At 37.1% G+C, this 22,359-nt stretch overlaps 2 protein-coding genes across 4 annotated transcripts in view; one reads left to right on the top strand and one right to left on the bottom strand.

The window, feature by feature from the left end:
* SNX14 (sorting nexin 14) overlaps nucleotides 1-5,772 on the top strand; it is a 110,906-nt gene extending 105,134 nt beyond the window's left edge. For all 3 annotated transcript variants that reach the window (XM_069065090.1, XM_069065089.1, XM_069065088.1), the window contains 4 exons: nucleotides 1,169-1,264; nucleotides 2,764-2,855; nucleotides 3,145-3,201; nucleotides 5,563-5,772. In XM_069065090.1, coding sequence (XP_068921191.1) covers nucleotides 1,169-1,264; nucleotides 2,764-2,855; nucleotides 3,145-3,201; nucleotides 5,563-5,601 — 284 coding nt within the window. In that variant the 3' untranslated portion in view covers nucleotides 5,602-5,772. The remainder of the gene's footprint in view (nucleotides 1-1,168; nucleotides 1,265-2,763; nucleotides 2,856-3,144; nucleotides 3,202-5,562) is intronic.
* Nucleotides 5,773-17,423: 11,651 nt separating this feature from the next.
* NT5E (5'-nucleotidase ecto) overlaps nucleotides 17,424-22,359 on the bottom strand; it is a 75,637-nt gene continuing 70,701 nt past the window's right edge. The window contains exon 9 of the mRNA XM_069065099.1: nucleotides 17,424-20,553. Coding sequence (XP_068921200.1) covers nucleotides 20,390-20,553 — 164 coding nt within the window. The 3' untranslated portion in view covers nucleotides 17,424-20,389. The remainder of the gene's footprint in view (nucleotides 20,554-22,359) is intronic.

The raw sequence follows: 22,359 nt of genomic DNA, 5'->3' as shown, positions 1-22,359 counted from the left end.
AAACGAGAGAGGGTCACAGGTTTTACACAATCAAAACCAATGAAGTCAGAATTAGAAGGAAAGCTGAAAACTGGGGAAAATTCTCTTTAATTTCTAATTAGTGAGGAAAAAAACCTTTCTTTTGAGTCCCGAACTCTCCAACTGTGCCTCACTCCTCCTTCCTCATCCATTGAGAAGGCATGCAGTATGATATCAGTTATGCTTGTGAAGTCATGCAAAACAGCTATTGGCCATGTTGGGGGTGGGGGGGAAACCCCAGTATTAAAAAGCAAGGAATATAAAATGAAGAAAGTATACTGCATTCTATACTTGGAATTTATCAGTTCTCTGGAGGTGGATAGCATTTTTCATCATGTTAAACATTTTCATATTAGTCATGTTGTAAAGAAGAATTAGAACCAATGGGAGGAGGCACGAGAAAGAAAAAAACAACCAAAAAAGAGAGAGCAAATGGTATGCTTGGATCTGCATTCAGACTCCATAGTTCTTTCTCTGCATGTGGACAGCGTTTTCTATCATGAATCTTTTGGAGTTGTCTTAGATCCTTGCATTGCTGAGAAGAGGGTCTACCAAAGTTAGTCACTGTATATTGTTGCTGTTACTGTGTACAGTGTTCTTCTGGTTCTGATCAATTCACTCACATCATTTCATGAAGTCTTTCCAGGTTTTTCCAAAATGTGCATGCTCATCATTTCTTATGGAACAATGGTATTCCATTACATTCATATGCCACACCTTGGTCAGCCATTCCCCAGTTGATGGGTGTCCCCTCAATTTCCAATTTTTGGCCACCACAAAAAAGAGCTGCTATAAATATTTTTGAACATGTGAGTCCTTTCCCCATTTTTATGATCTCTTTGGGATACAGATCTAGAAGTCATCACTCCCAGTTTTTAACTAATCTGTCTTTAATCAAGATTCTATACTTTTGAAACTTTTCTCTTAATATAATTGTTACTCAGCTTGGACAGGAATTTTTTGCTTGAATAGACAGATGGGAGAATCCTAGGAAGAGGAGTGAGGACAGAAAGCACTGCTGCTTATTGATTAAACTTTTAATGAACTTTAGGATAAATAGAATGAATATTATTCTTTTCCTTACATAGCTTGATGTCTTGACCATAAACAGTTGAGAATTCCCACAGACCTTTTTGTTTTGTCCTTTCAGATGCAGTGTTCTGTGAAAACACAGAACCTCTTTCTCTCCAAGACAAGCAGAAACGAGCAAAACAGACCTTTAAAGAAATGATGAACTACATTCCAGGTGCAATATTTGTAGAAAATAATTAAGATATATATTTAATTTTGTTCTGTAAAACCTGAATTATTTTGCTTTACTAAAGTCACAAAATAAAGTTAGTTACAGCTAATTTCAGGATAAATGTTTATTTCACAAAGTTAATAAAGATGATACATATGTGTTTCCAGTTACACATTGTTTTATATAAAAATTGTTAAAGGATTACAAGAAAAAAAAATCTTGTTTTTTTCCCCATGTGAAATTATTGAATGAATTAACTACTAAATCTTGAAGTTTCAAAGACCATTTGACAAATAGTTTCTGAGAATCCTTTTTTAAAAATAAATTGTAATCAAACTAGTCATCACCATATCCTCCCCTCTACACACACCCCCCTCCCCCCACAGAGACACAAAGTTTGCATATAACCATATAGCTGGTTTGAATCAGTTTCTTGTTTTCTTTCCTACATGAAATTTCGTTTTCCTTCTCCATGACTTTACACAGACTGTCTCCCATGCTTATAATGTACTCTCTCTTTATTTCCACCTCGTAAGATGTCTGTTTTACTTTAATGTCTAGTGTAAGGCCTTTCCTCTTCCACCTAGCCCCAAAATTACATTGTATTTATTTTATATAAATGTTCTATATGCCTATATGTGTACATGTTGTCTTACTCCACATAGCATAGAAACTCCTTGAAAAAAAGCTATTTCATTTGTGTCTTTGTATCCCCAGTACTGAGCAGCTAAGTGTCACAATGGATAGACTGCTGGGCCTGGAGTCAGGAAGACCTGAGTTCAAATCTTGCCTCAGACACCTACTTGCTGTATGGCCCTGGGCAAGTCATTTAGCCCTATTTGCCACAGTTTCCTCATCTGTACATTGAGCTGGAGATGGAAATGACATCTTTGCCCCCAAAAATCTCAGAGAGGGGTCATAAAGAGTTGGACACAACTGAAAATGACTAAATAATTAACATCCCTAGCCCCAAGCACAGAGCCTGGCCACACTATAGATCTTTTAACAAATACTTGATTAAAAAGTGGTTAGACAGGTTAAAACTAGTCTAATCACTTCCATATAGAATTTAATAAGCTCCTTGAAAGCAGGGACTGTGCTTTTTTGTCTTTCTGTCCCTATTGCCTGGTATATAGTAGGTATTTAAGTGTGTATTGAATACAGAGATGACCTAAGGCAAATCAACCTGAGTGTATTCATGACAATGTAAAATTAAGCTTTCTCAAGTAGATAAATGAGAAAAAAATAACCTGTTTCCTGTATAGGCCTTATAAAATGATTCTGAGCTTTTTATTTGAGGTTATTTTTACTTTCTAAAGTTGGGAGCAGTGCCATTTAAAAAATTTAACAAAGTGTAAAACACTGAATATTTACATAATGGCTAAAATGCATGATGTTAATCTGAGAGAGAGGGAGAGAGAGAATGTCTCAAAACAGGATGGGAATTTAAGTACTTTGCAGTAATCTTTTTAAAAAAACTTAAAATTTGTTGCTTTCTTTAGATCTTATAGGTAAATGTATTGGTGATGAAGCTAAATATGACGGTATCAGACTTCTCTTTGAAGGCCTTCAGCAGCCAGTGCTCAACAAACAGGTACCTTTTATTAAAGGTGTAATCTTTCTTTGAAACATTGTCTTAGGTAGTAGAGTCCTTTACTTGTATGAGACCAGGAATGGAGCCCAAGAATAGTTATTTATGTTAGAATTTCCCCAAACCAAGAAATTCTGTGGGTGTCAGGCATAATATTAACTATGAATTTAAAACACTTTGCTTTGGAGACAATGTTGTCAAGAAATAATGTAGTATTGAGCAGTTTTACAACTTTCTTTGGCTCTTATCTTTTAATACAAATTTTTCCTCTTTTTTTTTTTTGACATGTTAGTTGACTTATGTTCTATTGGACATTGTGATACAGGAGCTTTTCCCAGAACTCAATAAGGTAATGAATGACAAAACATTTTATTGTCTTTGATTTTTTTTCTCAATATGTTTGCAGCCACTTATTCGGAACATAGGAGTTGAGATTCTAATTACAGTTCTTTTAAAAGATAATGTTTATCATTAGTGACTTTTCTAATTTCCTTGATCTCTTCTATACAATGATCTAGCTAAAGTAAACTCATTTAACATCTCAGGGCCTCAGTTTCCTGACAACTATCAAATAATGAGGTTGGCCTTGATAACTTCTAAGGTCTTTCCAAACCTCAAATCTATTATCCTATGAACTAGTATTTGTTTAGGAAATAACTGAGTCCTTGCTGCCTCAGCTTTGTTCTTCTTGTCAGAGTAGAAAGACATGGGGTACCTGTTGCTTTCTTTCTAGAGTAGAGTTGGAATATAAATATTGACATTATAAAACTAGCTATGAGGAGCTGGAGGCAGGATCAGGTTCAAGTAATAGTTCAATAGATATTTACTGAGATGGAAAAATAAGCATGTTTTAGAAATCTTTTGAGGTCGCCAACAGAGAGTGATACTGTGTAAGCCTTGTCAACAGCATTTGAGAATGAGTGGGCCTGAAAGCACAGAAGTACAGAAAATAGGAAACTGAAATATTATATCAACAAACATTTATTAAACATTTTGTGCCAGATATTGTGCTAAATTGTAGGTACACAAAGAGAAAATAGTTCCTGACCTTGAGGAGTTCTCACTCTAATGTTGCATATAATATTTAAGTAATTGGGTACATATAAGTTATATAGTAAATAGAAGGTGATCTCAAATGGGAACACACTGGTAACTGGGAGGAACTGGGAAAGGCCTCCTTTAGAAAAAAGTTTTTGAGTTGTCCTGAAGTAAGCCACACAATATATGGGATATGTTGGATGAGTGAGAATGAGGATGTAAGGACAATCCTGTGGTTGTAAGTGTGGGTGACTGGGAAGATGCTAGTGCCCTCAACAGTAACTGGGAAGTTAGGAAGAGGGGACAGTTTTGGGGAAATGGTAAGTTCAGTTTTAGACATGTTTAGTTTAAGATGTCTATGGGACATCCAGTTTAGAGATGCCCAATAGTCAGTTAGAAATGGGAATGGAAATTAGGAGACATGTTAGGGCTGGGTAAATAGAGTGAGAATTAGCAATATAGAAATGACAATCAATTCTATGGGAGCTGATGAGATCACAAAGTAAAATAGTACATGGAAGGGGTGGCTAGGTGGTGCAGTGAATGGAGCACTAGCCCTAGAGTCAGGAGGACCTGAGTTCAAATTTGGCCTCAGACACTTAACACAAAAACTAGTCCTGTGACCTTGGGCAAGTCACTTAACCCCAGTTGTCCTCCAAAAAGCAAAAAAAAAAAAAAAGAACCCATCAGTGAATTCTTAGGGTGGCTAGGTAGTGAAGTGAGTAAAGTGCCGGCCCCAGAGTCAGGAGGACCTGAGTTCGGTTCTGGCCTGAGACACTTAACACACACACACACACACACACACACACACAAACAAAAACACACAAACTAGCCATGTAACCTTGGGCAAGTTACTTAACCCCAATTGCTCTCCAAAAGGCAAAAAAAAAAAAATAGTACATGGAGTACTGTGCCTGGAATCAAGAAAGTCTGAGCTAAAATTCTGCCTTAGGCAGTAAGCTGTGTGACCTTGGGTAAGTCACCTCTGCCTGTTTTCTCATCTATAAATTGGAGGTCTCAATAGCACTTACCTCTCAGGGTTTTGAAGATCAAATGAGATACTCTTTGTAAAAGGCTTAGCACAGTGCCTAGTACATAGTAGGCACTTAACAGATTCCTCCCTCTGTCCCTCCCTCTCCCTCCCTCCCTCCCTACTTCCCTCTCCCTCCCTCCCTCCCTTCCTCTCTCCCTTCCTTCCTTCCTTCCTTCCTTCTTTCCTTTCTTCCTTCTTCCCTTCCTTTCCTCTCTCCCTCCTACCTTCCTCTAATTGTTCTTTCTTTTTTCATCCTTTCTTTTTTCCTTTCCTGTTTCTCTCCTTCCATCTATTAAAATGGAGATTCCAGGAGGAAATCACCAATCAGGGGAGGAGGCTGCTGGGGTAGAGGTATCTTCCAGAGGGAGAGGGCTGCTGGAGCTTGTTGGAGAAACCCAGAGAATTAGGAGTGCATCTAGGAGAAGGGTGAAGAACAAAACTAGAACAATGTCTTGTCAATATTAGGAGTGGGAATGGCTATTTGCATGCTGTTTATTTATCTGACTTTTAATTAGTCTTATGTATCTTACCCTGGCAATTTAATAAAAAGAATTGTTTAGTATTTTATTGACATGGTTTGATTTGGAAATGCTTGTTTTGCTCTGTGTTATATTGATTGCATTTACTTTTTTACTCTAGGTACAAAAGGATGTTACTTCTATATCGTCTTGGATGTAACAAGCTGGGATCCGTACAGGAAAAACTAAATAGTCAGTACCTGACATAACAGTAGTACAGAAGAGATATGATATATGCTATTCTTCCCTTGTATATTTTTGTAAATATATGTAATTTAGTGTCTGAAAATTGTATTGGTTTTCTGTTTTAATAAAGACTAATACAAACTTAGTATTGATTGAAATTGAATTTTCCTTTTACTCAGTTTTAATTCCATCTTTTCCAAATTATACTTCTCTTTGGTATTACAGTTTTCATTTTTGTTCTAGATTTATGATCATCAACAAAATAAATCAAGCCCTATAAAACTTTGCTGATTTCCAAGGTGCAAATGTTTACATGGAAAAATTTAGAAGTTGTCCAATTCAGAAGTTAGCAGTAGGGTAGGGAACTTACATTCAGGAAATTTCCTCTCCCATTGCTGATGGGCAACTGTTTTGCAATGCTAATAATAGTAATAATAATAATAATAATCCTAGTTCCTCTGAACATTGAGAAGGAATGTGAACTACCCAGGGTTTCACAGCCAATATGTTTCAGAAATGGGACTTGAACCTCGGTCTTCTCTGATTCCAAAGCCGACTCCCAATCCACTCAATCAGGCTGCCTCTCATTGGTATTGAAATCTTTAAGGAGCAGTTGTAGAAAATAAAACTATCTGCTTGACATGACAATAGATAAGGAAGAATTTTCAGTTATGGTATGGAAACATTAGAACATGATACTAATTTTCAACATAGAGTCAACTCATTTATTCACATTTATTTTTTTAATTAATGCATTTCCCACAGCAGCTTCCCTCCCCTGCCTTTCTTACCCTTTTGAGTAAGCATTTATTAAATACTTAAATGTACAAAACACTGTGTTAACTGCTGGGGATACAAGTAGAAGTTTGAGAGAGTCCCTGCTCTCAAGGAGGTTACATTCCAGTGGGGAGACACCATACAAATTTAGGTAATTGAACTGCAGGGTGGATGAACAGGTCTAGGGGTCCTGAAACGTGTAGTGGAAGAGTGAACATAAGACTCAGTGATCCATAGGGTGCTTTCAGCAGGGTATATGGAAAGTACTCAAAGACAAAGGACATAACAAAGTGAATTTAAGATGGAGATTGATAACTGGGGGGTATTAGAAAAAGTCCTGTTTAGGAGGTGACATCTGAACCGTGTTTTGAAGGAAGGTTTTTCATGAGGCAAAGGTTTAGGAGAAAGAGCTTTTCTGTCTCTAAATTTAATTTGTCCTTTTTTCTCTTCACTGGAATTCTTCCTTGGTGACTTTGGAATTTCATTCTAGAGCATTTCCTATCCCTCCTGAACTGACTTCTTCTGAAACATTTTACCCCAGAGCATCCTAGCCTATATTTCATCTGGACCTTTTTGTGTGAAAAATGACAGAAGATGGAAACAAGGCCAGGCACTTTGGAGACAAATGTTGGATGGCCCTATAAAAATTGATTCAGGTGTGCTATAACTCAGAGTGAGCTGAGGCTGCAGAGGGATGCCAAGGACAACAAAGAGAGAGTTTGGTTTGGTTTGTGGGGCTATTTGGGGAGGAGAATGAGGATCAGAGAGAAAAGGACCATTGCATTCAGTGAGAAGAACAATAGCTAAAAAAAAAGGCAAGGGTTGCTCCAGTCTCATTTTATTTCTCTTTGCTGAGGAAAATTGGAAATAACAGAGCAAAATTAAGAACTTTATACCTAAGATAAGAGAAGCACTTAATTGCTTTCAATTGATTTAAGTCACCTGACCCTAATGAACTTCATTTTCATTTACAGAAAAAAAAAACCCCAAACCTAGAAGATGTTAGTACTGAGTCACATTGGTGATATTTCAAAGATTGTAGAGAACCCAGGTGAGAAGCTATGAGATTGGAGAAAGGCAAATATCCCAGTTTTCAAAAAAGGGGAAGATAATGTCTGTCAACTATAATGAGCTTGATGGGACTCCTAGGAGAATTCTAGAACAGATTATACCAGGTAATGGTAGGTAAACAGGACTCCCTGTTATCCTCTGGACAGAGCACTACCCAGCTGCGCTGGATGCTTCTTGCTGGTCATCTGTAGCTCAGTGCTAAAGGACTTGTGTGCATTTGGAAGACACAGTATAGTATGGGTGATCCCTTGGTCCTTCTTCCTACCTTGTGACTGCAGTGAGGGTTTGGGACCCTAGTTTAATTAAAAAGAAGAAAGAGGTTCTACTTTCTCTTTTTCCTTTTCTTTCTCCTGATGTGTAGCATGTAATATTCTCTCTTCAGGAAGTCCCACAAGGGGTCCAAGAGGCAGATTATTAGTGTAAAACAGAAGACATCATTTCTAGGCAAGCTCTAGATTGTGTCTTGGGCTGTCTCTTCTGTTTCATTCCTGAATCTAGGTGACTGTATAGCCATCCTAAGATAAATGTTTCAAGCCTTGAAGGCCGTATTGTGAGTCTGAGAGGTTGGGAGATCCTTGAGGCCTTGGTGCCGACAACACTTCAGGAAGAGCCCCAGCAGCTACTATAGTGCTCTTTGGAGAAGATGATGGCCCCCTCTGGGGGTGAGCCTAACCATTGTCCTGGTCAATTCAGCAGTCCCACAAAGTACTTCATATTTTGTTGCTTTGAGTGTTAGCCTCCAAAGAGACAGTAATAGTATTTAGAAATTACTGTCCCTACTTGTTTAAATATTTGCGTGTGTGTGTGTGTGTTTAGCATTTCTTTTGTGTGGAGGAAATAAATAGCTGGCCTATACCTAATTTCCTTTATATACCGAGTGCTTTTTTACGGCCCCATTTCAGAAAGGCCATAGATATGAACCAAATCTAAGCATTATATAGGTGATTTTTCCTAGGATTCCAGGGTGAGGAGCCTAACAAGCAAAATTATTCAAGAGAAAAGTGGTCTCTCTTTCTTCAGAGACCAGGCTCTTCTAAGACTGAAACAGTCCATGTGTGAGTGGCTCCAGAGCTGAGAAAAGATCCCTAATGGAAAGGAAATGAGTGAGAATAAGTCTCCCTAAATCTGCCAACAAATTGTGTGGCACTTATTTTGTTATGTTTAGTCATTTAAGTGTGTCTGACTCTTCATGATTCCATTTGGAATTTTTGTGGCAAAGATACTTGAGTGGTTCACCATTTTTTCTCATTTTTGCTCATTTTTTGCAGATGAGGAACTGAGGCAGACCAGCATTAAATAACTTGCTTAGGTAAGTGTCTGAGGCTGGATTTGAACTCGGTTTTGTTGATTCTAGGCCTGACACCCTTTTGACTGAGCATCCTAACTATGTATTACATAAGACTAATCTCATAGCTTTTTTAAAAATGGGATTACCATAATTAATTATAGTAATTATTAATTATAACATAAATATTAAATTTATAAATGAGGAAATGCTATGGATATGGTTGACCTCTATTTTGGCCAAGGCTTTTTACAAATTATCTTAAACCATTCTTGTGAAGGAGATAGTAGACATTAATGCAATTAGATGGATGACTGACTCAAAGAATGCTTGTTGAATGTTCAATGGTAGTATGGCAGTATGGCAGGAGGTATCCAGTAGACTGCCTAAGATAAGTAAGAGACATCTACTTTCCCTTTATTGATCCCTGGTTACCCTAGGGATCTGTCCTTTGCCCTGTGTCATTTAACATTTTTATCACTTACTGCATAAAGGCATAGATAGCATGCTCATCAAAGGACATAAAAGTTTGGCACCAAACTAACACACTGGACAGTAGAGTCAGGATCCAAATAGTAGAGCACTGGGCTGAATTTTAACAAGAGCTATTTATTTGGGATAAATATAAAGTCATAAACTTGGGCACAACAAATCAATTTCACTGGACAAGCTAGTGAGGCATAGCCATTGCTCTGAAAGAGATCTGTGGGTTTTAGTGGAGTGCAAGTTCAATATAAATTGGCAGTATCAGATGGCAACTAAAACTAATTTGACTTTTGTCTCTATTAAGATATGCACAGTTTCCAGGAATAGGGAATGGACAGTTCTGTTGTGCTCTACCTTTATCTAGAGTTTTGTGTTCAATTCTGGACATCTTAATTCGAAAGGATATTGATTAGCTGGAGAGTATCCAGAGGAAGGCAATCAGTTGGTGAAGTTCCTTAAGTACATGTCATATGAAAAGCAAATGACAGCACTATGTGTGTCAAGTATGTGAAGAGCCACCTTGTGTAGCAGAGATTAGATTTGTCCCATTTGGTCCCAGAATGGCAGAAGCAGAAGCAATGAGTGTGTAATTCACAAAGAGGCAATTTTGGGTTTGATGTCAGGAAAAGATATCCTTACAATTAGAACTTCCCACAGGTGTGATGGACTGTGTGTTCTTCCACTTGGGATGTCTTCCGGCAGAGTTCGTATGCCCACTTGTTGGGTATGTCATAGTAGTGTTTTTTTTGTGGATGAGTTCAGTTACTTCACCACTGAAGTACCTTCCAACTCTCAAATTCTGTGATTCTGGAAGCCCTAAGCATATTTTAAAACAGTGGTGATGGACCTAATGGATAAGGAATGATTGAAGTCAGGAAGGGGAAATTAGGAGATGGAGCTTAATGTTCTTACCTACTTCATAGGGTTATTGTTAAAGATCAAAGGTGATAATATTTGTAAATCAGCACAGTGCTTGAAACATAGTAGGCACCTAATAAATGCTTGTTTTCTTCTTTTTTAATTAAAATTTAATGAACATTTTCCTCCTTCCCTTCCATCTCTTCCCACCCAACTGGGGGGAAAAACAAAGGGAAAGAAAACCCCTTGTAACCAATATCCACAGCCAGGCAAAACAATTTCCCACATTGGCTATGTCCAGAAATATATATTTTTTAAAAATTGAATTGTGTTGAATTTATATTTGAGGAAGAAGGTGTAGATAATTAACACTTTGTGATGAATAAAGTAAAACCATGAATCTTTTTTTATGCTGCCTACCACAAAGATGGAATACGGCACGTGTTTATTGCTGCTGTTGGTATCTTTGCCAATATGCCTCATGGTCTGCTCCACACCCTGGATGCATGCCTAGCTAGCTGCTGTTTTCCAGAAATCTAAAAGTGTATCATAATATTTCTGTGGAATTTTTTATTAAGATCCTAGCAGCTGGCACAGTTCTCTAAGGCTGCTTAGTATTCCTGAATTCTTAGCTGAATGGAAGTTGGGGAATGTCCCAAATTAATTCATTCAAGGCATTCCCTACCTACCATTAGCATAGATAATTAAAAATTGGCGAAGTGTTTGAGTTCATTCTATTCCATCAAAAGGGTATTATAATCATGCTTAAGCAGTCAGGTTTTCCAATTTACTTCCTTGCTTTGCCAAGATACTGGAGAGTGCTTTCTTTAGACGTGTATTCATGAGGTGGCACACTGACAATTGAGAGTGGGAAAAAATGGGTGCGTTCAATTTCCACTTGGTGAATGAATGACTCTGCTCACGACACAGGGCAAAGGAGCTTTTAGCGCATCCCCATGGAATGTTCTTGTAAAGAGTTCACTTGTTCTTCTTTCCATCTGTCTACTGCATAGCATGGTGCACTCTGTATACCAAGTTTGTAAAGAAATGTATGTAAACATGAAACAAGGGCAAACACAGCAAGATCTTATTTGGATTCCTTTAGCAAGAATTTGAACTAATTCAACACTAAGTTAGGCTGAAGTGCACCCTTGTTTATAAAGCAAAGTGCTTTTACTGGCTGAGTTTTTAATGGCTTAAACAAACTAGTAAGGGGTGTGTTTTGCTTAAAATTTTCTCAATGAGTGCATAAACACCATTTGCATACAATTAGCATGTAAATAACATTTTTATTCATTAAATTCCTAAGAATCTCTTCAGTTATCTAGTACTTTGCCAGCCTAGACTGAATTACTATTTGCGTGTGAAATAGAAAAGCATTAGCTAAAAATAGTCTCTAGCTCAGACTTTTGCACTAATTCATGCATTTGGATCCCACTTAGACCAAATGAGTGAGCTTTTACTAAAAAAAAAAATGGATAATGACAGGTGTTATCTTTGCATTTAAGAAATTTATACTGCCAAAATAGCGCTACCCGTACTGACATTCTCCACACGTGGATAACTGAAAAGTCAGTATTCTTGCATCTGGAAAGATGAAGACTGAAGGGGATAAGTTTAAAGGCTTTAAAATTGGGAAAGGTCTAGATAAGATGAAAATGGAGTTGAAATTTGAAGTACAGATAAAAGAAGGCACCAGAACTGGTTACCCTAAGAGCTGACAAGTGGGAAAGGTCTAGATAAGATGAAAATGGAGTTGAAATTTGAAGTACAGATAAAAGAAGGCACCAGAACTGGTTACCCTAAGAGCTGACAAGTGAAAACATATATAAAGGTGGTTTTCATTATCTATGAGTATTTATTATTTCTTCCTTTGAAGTTTCTTTCGTCTAGACATGTTAGTTCATTGGTGTAGGAAATGTCCCTTGTGGAAACTCTACTAATGCAGATTAGTGACTGTTTTTTATAGTTTATGTTGTATAGAGTTGCTTAAGGTATTGAGAGGTTTAGTAACTTTCCCAGGATTAATACAGACAAGATGGGTTGGAGTCAGGGCCTAAACCCAGGTCTTCTTGAATGATGGGCCAGTTTCTTTTTTTTTTTCTTTAAAAAATATAACTTTTATTATCTCTCTCTTTCTCTGTCCTTCCCTTTACCAAACAATTTTTAAAAATTAAAAACAAAATTTTCACAACAAACACACATAGACCAATAAAATACATTTCCACACTGGCCATCTCCAGAAATGCATTGTTTCATTTTGAATTTACATTCATCATTTCTTTGGCAGAAGGTGGGTGACATGATTCATCTTCAGTCCTCTGAACTTACAGTTTATGAATACATAATCAGAGTCCTGAAGTCTTTCAAAATTGCTTTTGTCTATAATGTTGTTGCTGTTGTAAAAATTGTTCAAGTTCTACTAACTTATTTTGTATCACATCATAGGCATTTTCCCAATTTTCTCTGAAATTCTCCATAGTTTCTTATGAGACTATAATATTCCTTTACATTATTATTATTACACTCATGTACCACAATTTGTTTAGCCATTCCTTAATAGGTGGACACACCCATGATTTCCAATTTTTGACTACAACAAAAAGAGCTCCTATAAATATTTTTATCCATTTAGGTCTTTTTCTTTTCTTTGATCTCCTAGGGGTACAGACCTAGTAGTGGTATAGCTGGGTCAAATATTCTACAGAGTTTTTACGTAACTTTTTGGACATAGTTCCAAATTGCTTTCTAGAATAGCTGCACCAGCTCACTGCTCCACCAAGAATACATTGCTGTGTTTTTTCCTGTAACTCCTGTAATATTTGTTATTTTCTTCTTTTTTCATCGTTGCCATTCTGATAGGTGTGAGGTAGAACCTCAGAGTTGCTTTAATTTGTATTCTGATGGATAGTTCTTTTTCTTCCACATGACTATTTATAATGTGGATTTTTTCCTTTGACCATTTATCTATTGGGGAATGCCTCTTAAATTAATACATGATGTATCTTGGATATTAGACCTTTTTCAGAGAAACTTAAAGCAATTTTTTTTAAATTACATCTTTCTTTTGTAATTTTGGCTGCATTAGGTTTGTGTAAAAAAATTTTTTCAATGTTATATAATCAAGATTGCCAGTTCTCTTTTTTGTGATCTTCTCTATCACTTGTTTAGTCATAATCTCTTCCCCATCCATAGACCTGAGAGGTAATTTTTTCCTTGCTTTTCTAAATTGCTTATGTCACTTTTATGTAAGAATCATGCGTCCATTTGGAGTTTATTTTGACATATATACAGTGTGAGATATTGATTAATACTCAATTTATGCCAGACAGCTTTCCAGTTTTTGAGAAACTTTTGTCAAATAGCCCTTCCCCTAGTAACTGGAGTCTTTGGGTTTATCTAACACTACATTCTTTTGCTTCTCTATATTGTGTACCTAATCTTTTCCATTGACTGACCTCTCTGTTTTAACCAGTACCAAATTATTTTAATCATAACTGCTTTGTAGTTTAATTTGGGATCTGGTACCGACAGACATACTTTCTTGCCACTTTTTTCATTATTACACTTGAGATTCTTGACTTCTTCGAGCGAATTTTGTCATTATTTTTAGCTCCATAAAAGAATCCTTTGGTAGTTTTGATTGATATGAGACGAAGTAAATTAATTTAGATAATATTGTCTTCATATTATATTGGCCCAATCTATTCATGAGCAATTAACATTTCTCTATATTCTCTCTCTTCTTTGAGTTTTGCTAATAGATTATTTATTATTAATTAATATTAATAAATTAATAATAGATTTTGTCACAGCCTCTCATTTAACTCTTTGGTTTCTTGTAAACGCTCTATTATTGAATTCTGTTTTCTAATTCATTCTTCTGTTCTCTGTTTTATGGGTGAGTTCATCCCTTTGATGTTCATAGCTATGATGGTTAATTGGGTGTTTCTGTCCTATTGTTTTATACTATTACTTCCACCTTTTCACAAATATGAGGAAGATCATAAAAGGAAGTTTGCCTGATACTTGTGATCTATAAATGAAATGGCTTATTTCTTCTCTATTACAGCTCTTCTCTTACCCTTGTGTTGCCCTAATCCCAGGTTTTTATTCTTGATTCCTTTCATTTTTATTTTTTCTTCATATTTCTCTTTCTGAAATTTGAATTTGTTTTGTTTATGACTCTTTCCTCAGTTCCTCTGTCTCCTTTGTCCCCACCCTTTCCTATTTTCCTATGTATTTCTATACTGAGATCTTGGTGTGTGTGTGAGTGTGTGTGTATTTGTGTTTTATCTTTCTTTGTCTAGTTCAGATGAAAGTGCGGTTCTTAGGATGCCTGATTCCCTCCTCCTTTTTCTTCATGATTAATAATCATCTTATATACCTCTGTTATGCAATAATGATTTATTTCATCAATCTTCCTCCTCCTTTTTAAATAAAATCCCCTTTCTCTTTTTAAAAATCTTTACCAGTGGGATGGCTAGCTAGCACAGTGAATAGAGCACTGGCTCTGGAGTCAGGAGGACCTGAGTTAAAAAATCCGGCCTCAGACACCTAACACAAAAAACTAGCCATGTGACCTTGGGCAAGTCACTTAACCCCAATTGCCCTACCTTCCCCCCTCCAAAAAGAAAAAAACATCTTTACCCTAGTCCCAGAAACCCTCTTGTCATATTTACCTTTTTCTATGACCTTTAAAGATACTAGGTTTCTGAGAGGACACTTATTTCTTACCTTTTGTAGCATTTAAACAATTCATCCCCACATGTTCCCTGACAATCAAGTAAAGGTGTGTATTTTTCCATATTTCTTTGGCTTCTGAATTTTTATTTCAACATATCTATTCAATACTGGCCTCAGTTCTGTTGTAAACCTTTTGCCTTTTGCAATATAGAATTTCAAGCTCTCCATTTCTTTATGATGGTAGCTTCCAGATCTTGTGTACTCCTTACTGTGGCTTCTTGGTATTTGAACTCTTTCTTTTTGGATGTTTGTAATATTTTTTCTTTGACCTGGAAACATTGAATTTTTTGGTATGACATTCCTGTGAGTTTCTGTTTTGGAATTTCTTTTGTGATTTGACTGGTGAATTCTATTTTTGCATTGTACTCTGGTTCTAAGAATTCTTGGCAATTTTCATTTATAAATTCTTGAAATACAGTATCTAGACTTTTTTTTGGTTGTGCTGTTCATTAGTCCTATAATTCTTAGATTATCTCCCCTTGACTTGTTTTCCATGTTAGTTGTTTTTAAAATTGTATTTCTTATATTTTTGTCTGCATTTTTTTTTTCAATTTTGGGATGTTTAATTTTTTTTTTTTGTCTCATTGAGTTGCTGTTTTCTATTTGGCTCATTCTAATTTTCAGAACATCCAGTTCTATGGTGAGGTTTTCCATTGTCCTAAGATGTCAATGTTCCTTCACATTCTTTCCTCCCTAAGTATTCCGTTTTTTTCCTCATTTCTTTTTCTTTAAAGTTCTTGTGGTGAGGACATTTTTTTGCTTCCTACACTTTAATTGGACTTATGAAGTTGCTTTCTTCCTTGAGATCTATTCCTGGGCAGTTCAAGATGATTCTATTATAGTAGCTGGTGCTTACCTTGGTTTGCTCAGTTTAGCATCCTTGGTATCTATGTTAGGGTGCCTGTTCTTGTGTTAGGTTCTACCTTTGCCCTCCTGAATGGAATCTTGAGTGGATGGCCAATACTAGGATCTTTCTTCAAGGGACTTTAGGGCTGCTCTAGTGCTGGGTTCTGCCTAGGGCCTCCCTCTTGCCACAGGACTCCCGGCCTGTCCCCTTTTTTTTGACTTTGTCTAAGATCCTTCCCCACTTGTGCTGGACTCAAGTGCTACTATGGCCTTTTTCATGCTAGGCTTCTTTCACAGGGCTACTTCTTGCCACAGGGCTCTGTGACTGCCCTTGAGTTAGGTTCTGGGGCTGCTTTAACATTCATGCTGGATCATGGTAAAGGGCTTTGGACTAACCATGGGCTGATCTTCTCCTACCACTGAACTTGGGTCCACCTCCTCCCAGCTGTGGGGCACTAGGTTCCAGCTTGTGATAGACCACACTAGTTGTCATGGGGCTGCATTGAACTGTCCTTTCAACTTATATGACTTGTTATTCAGGGTTTCTGCATAATTGTCAAGGTGCTATCCCTTGTATGGGTGGAGAGGTCTGTGGGTGATTTTCCTTATTGAGGATATCTTCAGGGTAACCTGGCTCCTCTGGGTTGTAAAATATCACCATCTGTTTTTCCCCTCAAGGTTTAAGTTTTTGTTCAATTTTCCACTTTCTCCTTATGAGATTGGCAGAGAAAACCAAAAATCCTAACACCAAAATTACTCACTGATAAAGTGACTAACGCCTTTTCATCTCTTTCCATTTAACACTAGCATCTACCATACCTCATCAAATCAGTGTCTTTGTTGGTCCAATTTTTCTATGATCTGTTGGTTTCTCAATGATGATTTATTGGTGGGTACTCCAAAAGAGAATTATTTGAATATCAAAGGATTAAGAGAGGCCTTTGGGGAAATTAATGAAGCCCATGAATTTTTTTTTGTAGCAGGTTAAAGGTGAAATGAAGGCTGTCAAATCATATCATAGGCTTTTGTTGAGAAAATTATATTAAAAGGCCTAATCGACACTTAGTTCATTCTATGAATTAGCACATAGTTGCAATTCTATTTTTTTGTTAGACACAAGGTAAAATATCATTTCATAATTTTTAGTTTCTATTTCAAAGATAAAATCCCAAAGTTTTTTGTTTAAAAAATTTTTACTTTGAAATTTTGGTCTCTTTCAAATAGATTTACTGAAGTCCTTGAGGGCAGGAACTGTCTTCTGGCTCTTTTTGTACCCCACTGCTTAGCACAACAGTGCCTGGAACATAATGGGCACTTAATACTTATTGATTGATGAATAAATACTTGGTTAAATAGGTTTTATCAATACCCAGTCCTTAGAGAATCAGGAACACCTTCTTTGAAACTGCACCTTCCTAAGAGATGATGATAGCTATAGGGCATTGGGATCCTGCACAGATGATTCTTTAAGTACTAAGTATTTGTGATATCCTGGAAAGCACCAAAAGGAGAATGTCAAAAATTACAGCTTTGTTCTATTAAGTACATATGTACACACACATATCTATATACACATTAGAAATATACATGCACATATAAAAACACATGTACACATACACATGTGTGAACATGTGTATATGGTTATATACAAACCTATACAAAGCTACACATACATGCATATATACATGCACACATACACTTTGTGGATAGCAGTTACTAGTCAAGACTAGTTCTCAATGAACTTTATTGCTTGCAATTTATACATAGTGCACATGACATCTGCGAAGTGCTCTATGCTACTTAACAATTTTTAATACATCATAAAATAATTTATTTTTTTACATTCAAAAAAGTGCAAAATCTCATTTTTAATGGACTTCAATAATGTCTAACCTATTTTATCATCCCATTAAAAAAAATAAGAAATGAGAACACCTTAAAACAATTTTTTCAGATATTGAACTTTTGTGACCTTATTAATTGTTCATCCAACTGTTAAATTGATGTACATGCAGAAAAGCATTATTTGAGTGCACAAACCTATTTAAATAAAGTTTTTAGCTAAGATCTGGATTGGGATATTTTCATTTAGGTTCTTTTATTTGGACACAGGAAGGAAAAGACAAAATGATGTACATCAGTAGCTATTTCCTCACTTGTTCAGTCAGGGGAAGCTTCCTACTTACTCTTTCTTTTTTTTTTTTCTTTTTGCTTTTCGGAGGGCAATTGGGGTTAAGTGACTTGCCAAAGGTCACATGACTAGTTTTTGTGTTAAGTGTGTGAGGCCACATTTGAACTCAGGTCCTCCTGACTCCAGCTGGTGCTCTATTCACTGAGCCACCTAGCCACGCCCTCCTACTTACTCTTGAATTGGTTATGTGTATCATCTTAAATGGCTATTACAATGCCAGAGCAAGCAGTTATTTAGAGAGAAAATCTCTTATCCTGATCCTTCTCCTCAGTTACTAATGTTTTTAATAAGCCCCCAATCCTGGTGTTTCTGGAATTGCTCGGATGGATCACAGTGAATTTAATAGGAGTTGTACTTCAGTCTCTCCACATCTCAATCTCCCCTTCCCTATACTCTCCCCCTCCCTACAGAGCCATTATTTCTATTCTGGTTTCTTACAAGATTTTTTCTTGCCCAAGTGGTATGGGTGTGTACATAGATTGGCTGGGAAGTTGACAATGTAGCTTCCAAGCACTCTAGGTTAGGAAACATGACTGCCCTTTTGGAAAGTTGTTTTACTCTCCTGGTACTTCCACTATGGGAAGGAGGAGTGAAAAGAAAAACAGTTTTTGCCATTTACTCCTTGTGTTACCTTGGGCAGGTCACTTCACCTCTAGCTTTCACTTTCCTTGTCCCTACCGTGAGGAAGTTGACTTAGATGACCTAGATGACTTCTAAAGTCACAGCCCTAAATCTGATCCTTTGTGTCCTAAGAGCTATTCATACTGTCCAATTTTGAATACCTCCTACCAGTTACATTTGGTACTTAATCCTAACTGTAGGATTGTAACAGTGGACACAGGACTTGGTCACAATAGTCTGTCCTAATATAGCTTGAGCACCCTGGTTAAACAGACACCAGACCAAGACCAATAGACTACTATGGTTGAATGGAACTTTCTTTCTTAGAGAATTAAGGGCACAGGACAGATTCTTTTCTCTGTTTAGATAACCCAGGTTCATTCTTGCTAGGAAACTCCTCCAAGACATCTTATTGTACCCATAAGTGAAACTGGGTAGTTGAAAGACTAGAAAACCATTGGTCTCTATTTTGTTTATAGGGCTCACTGGTAAGCAGCATCATTCAGCACATACTTAACCCTGGGGACACACTCTTCTACTCTGTGCAGTAGATCTGTCCTCAGTCATTCAGCTTTTCCCCCTTTTTTTTCCTCCTATTTCTCCCTGTTATAGCTTCTTTTTACATCTTCTATGTGGTTTGCCAAACAGAGAGCTAGGCTCCTTGATAAAAGGAGCCAGACAATTGAAACAGACACATTTTTACATATCTAGTTCATAAAATTCCCCTGACTGGGAAAAATTACTGGGGCAAAACTGATGTATCTAGAAGGATGCCAAAAATTTGTCATCAGTATGATTCTGTCTTTTAAAACTTGGTATGTGTTTATTGAGAATGGGTGCAGGCCTGTTTTCAAGCCTACTTCAAATATGTATTCTTTACTAATCATATGCAATGGCTTAGACACACACACACACACACACACACACACATATATATGAGTGTATGTATGTGTGTGTGTATATATATATATATACAAATGAAATGTAATGAAAAGTCTCAAAAAAAAAAGTCTGACTTTTTTCACACTAGGAAATCCTGGTGTGAAAACTACTTCTACCAAAGCAGATTGGACTTTAAAATTTTACTTTAAATTTTTGTACTTTAAAATTTTAGGAAGCTGCTCAGGGCACTGGGAAGTTAAATGACTTGCCCATGGCGACATAGCTAAGTATGTTAGTGGCAGAACTTGAAGTCAATTCTTCCTGTCTTCAAAGATATTCACTATGCCACACTGCCATTCCAATCCAAAGCCTTTTTTTTTTTTTTAAAGGAAAATATTGCCCTGGAACTTGCATCACATTAACTAGATAATATATACACTACCTGCTTCAAGCACTAAGGACACTGAATGAGTATGGCTCAAAATAATGCTTTCAGTGCCCTAGACACCAACTGACAGTGATGATGAGAGAAGCATCTATCTGAAATTATCTGCACTTCTGGAAATGACATCCTGGTCTGGGTATAGAAAAGGAGAATCATTTTTACTTGACTTAAAATATCTATATTTTTTTCAACTGCCTGGGAAGTGGTACCAGCTTAGTATTTCTTGCTATTTTGTTACCCATTGAATCCTAAGACATGAAAACTATAAATTTTAGTAACCTTAGTGTGGCACACTTATTGTCTTGTGTCTTTCTTGTTTATCTACTGCTTTTCAGCTCTTTCCTGTCTCCCCCCCCCCCATTCCCGAGTTAGTGAGTTGTAACAATATTCAGGAAGATTCATTAGCTTCAAGGAGACCTGTAGGCTTTCATAATGGTAGGTAACTGAGCACAAATCAGAACCTTAACCACTGTCCAAAGTTTGCTGGTTTTTTTTTAACACTTGTAGAGCAATCATTTTTTCCCCCACTTCTATAAATTTCATAAAAAACTCAGTTACAAGTAAAGAACCAAACTCAGTGCCAAAAATGTGAGGGAGAAGATGAAGAGGTTTGCTTGGAGGTGACTGCCCGAAGAAAATTTGATCCGGCCTTCAACTGCTGGATAAACCACTTTCATTTTGTTGATATATTCAGAAACTACATTGATATCTTGGTCACCTAGAAAACAAACACAGAAAATGACGGGCAGCAAAAAAGAACAAGGGAGAAAAAGAGTTAGACATTGAAGAAGGATTTCTATAACCTTAGAAATAACAGTAGAAAGTGTATCAGTCTTCTGATTCTTCTTCTTGGGATTAAATTATTAAGAAAAGTTTGCCCACCTGAAAAGTGCAGGGACAGACAAGAGTGGAAGAAACTGTTATTATTATCATTGCCTCTTCCCTCCTTCCTGTAGGGATATGGGCAGGAACTAGGCCAAGGTTAAATGTGTTGAGAGGACAAAGAGGACTTCTCTTGAGAGGAACCCCCTTCAGGGGGTCATGAGTTAATCCATAAAATGAAGCTGGGCAAGAGAGAAAGTGGGAGTTTGACTACAAATATACATATATATATATATAAATACAAATAATGTATTATATATGTGTATATATACACATATGTGTATATGTGTGTGTGTGTCTATAATTGTAGTGACCACAGTAGAATTATACTTGGGAAAGTCTGTAGTTCAGATATGAGGAATGTGTTGTCACTGAGTATCCCTGACCTGGGATTACATCAGTGTAGGAAGCTCCTAGTATGGAAACTCTATCCAGCAATGTAGAGCAATAACTCCCTTGTAACTTTCAATCTTAGAAAGCTGTTTGGGTCACGGAGAAGTTAAATGACCTTCCATGGTCACAGAGCTAGTGTGTGTCAGAGGCAAGACTTGAACCTTGATCTTCTGTCCTTAAAGCTGGTCCTCTATGCACTATTGAGACTTTGCCTGTAGATATGGAAATATGTATGTAAGGCAGAGGAGCACAGAGCAAACCAGACTTAAAATGATGTGGCAGACCGAAATAGTATGTTTGTCTTGACCCTGGTGGGTTCAGTCAACTTTTTGAATGTTCTTCTCTCTGTAGTTGTAGTCCATAGAATTCCCAATATCCCTTAGCCTGGGCCTGGAAAATCTGGGGTAGAGCAGCAGAACCACGGCTGGTGGTGGAGGGAGAAAGGCATGAAAAACCTTCCACTATTTGTGGAATAGCACTTAAAAGACTTAGATTTCATGTTCTCTTCTCCTTTGAACTTGTCCTTCTCCCCCTTACCTCTTCCTCCCTCTGGTACACACTACCAGCCTTCCCGTCATGGAGTCATCCCTGGCATCAAGGTCACTCTTCTTTCCTTCTACTCCTCTCTTAGAAACCAAATTTTAGTTCAAATGGCCCATCTCTTTCTTCCTCTTCCCAGCTCAAGTGCCACCTTTTACATCAAAACCTTTGTCAATTCCCCCACCTATTAGTGCCCTCTCAATACTGCTTTCTAGAATTCATTTTGTATATATCTGGCATATTTTACTATAGGTACATATGGGAAAGAAACTATATTACTTTTTGATTTGTATTTGTAGTGCTTAGAACAGTGTCTGGCATATACTGTGTTTCCCCGATAATAAGACACTGTCTTTTTAATTTTTTTGGACAGAAAAACACCAGAGGGCTTATTTTCAGGGGAGGGCTTATTTTAATGAACATTGACAGCAAATTTAATAAACAGGTAAATGTTAACAAAAAAATGTACCTTTATTCAATAATGAATTCAATAAAGAACAGGATGACGCGCTCACTGCTGCAGCTCTGATTAGATGCAGCTCGGAGCGCGGTGTGCGTTTCACCCGGGGGGGGGGGGACGGTGCATACAGAGGGTACCATAATGTAGCGTGTAGCGCAGGGGATCACCTTCACTACAGTAGCAAGCTCAATAGGGCTTATTTTCGGGGGAGGGCTTATTTTAGAGGAATCTTACACAGTAAGGGGAGGG

Source organism: Petaurus breviceps, unplaced genomic scaffold (assembly GCF_028583685.1).
Source record: "Petaurus breviceps papuanus isolate PSGF00001 unplaced genomic scaffold, PetGlider_PUasm1.0 90667, whole genome shotgun sequence".
NCBI classification, from domain to species: Eukaryota; Metazoa; Chordata; class Mammalia; order Diprotodontia; family Petauridae; genus Petaurus; species Petaurus breviceps.
This window is presented reverse-complemented; position numbering and strand designations above follow the sequence as displayed.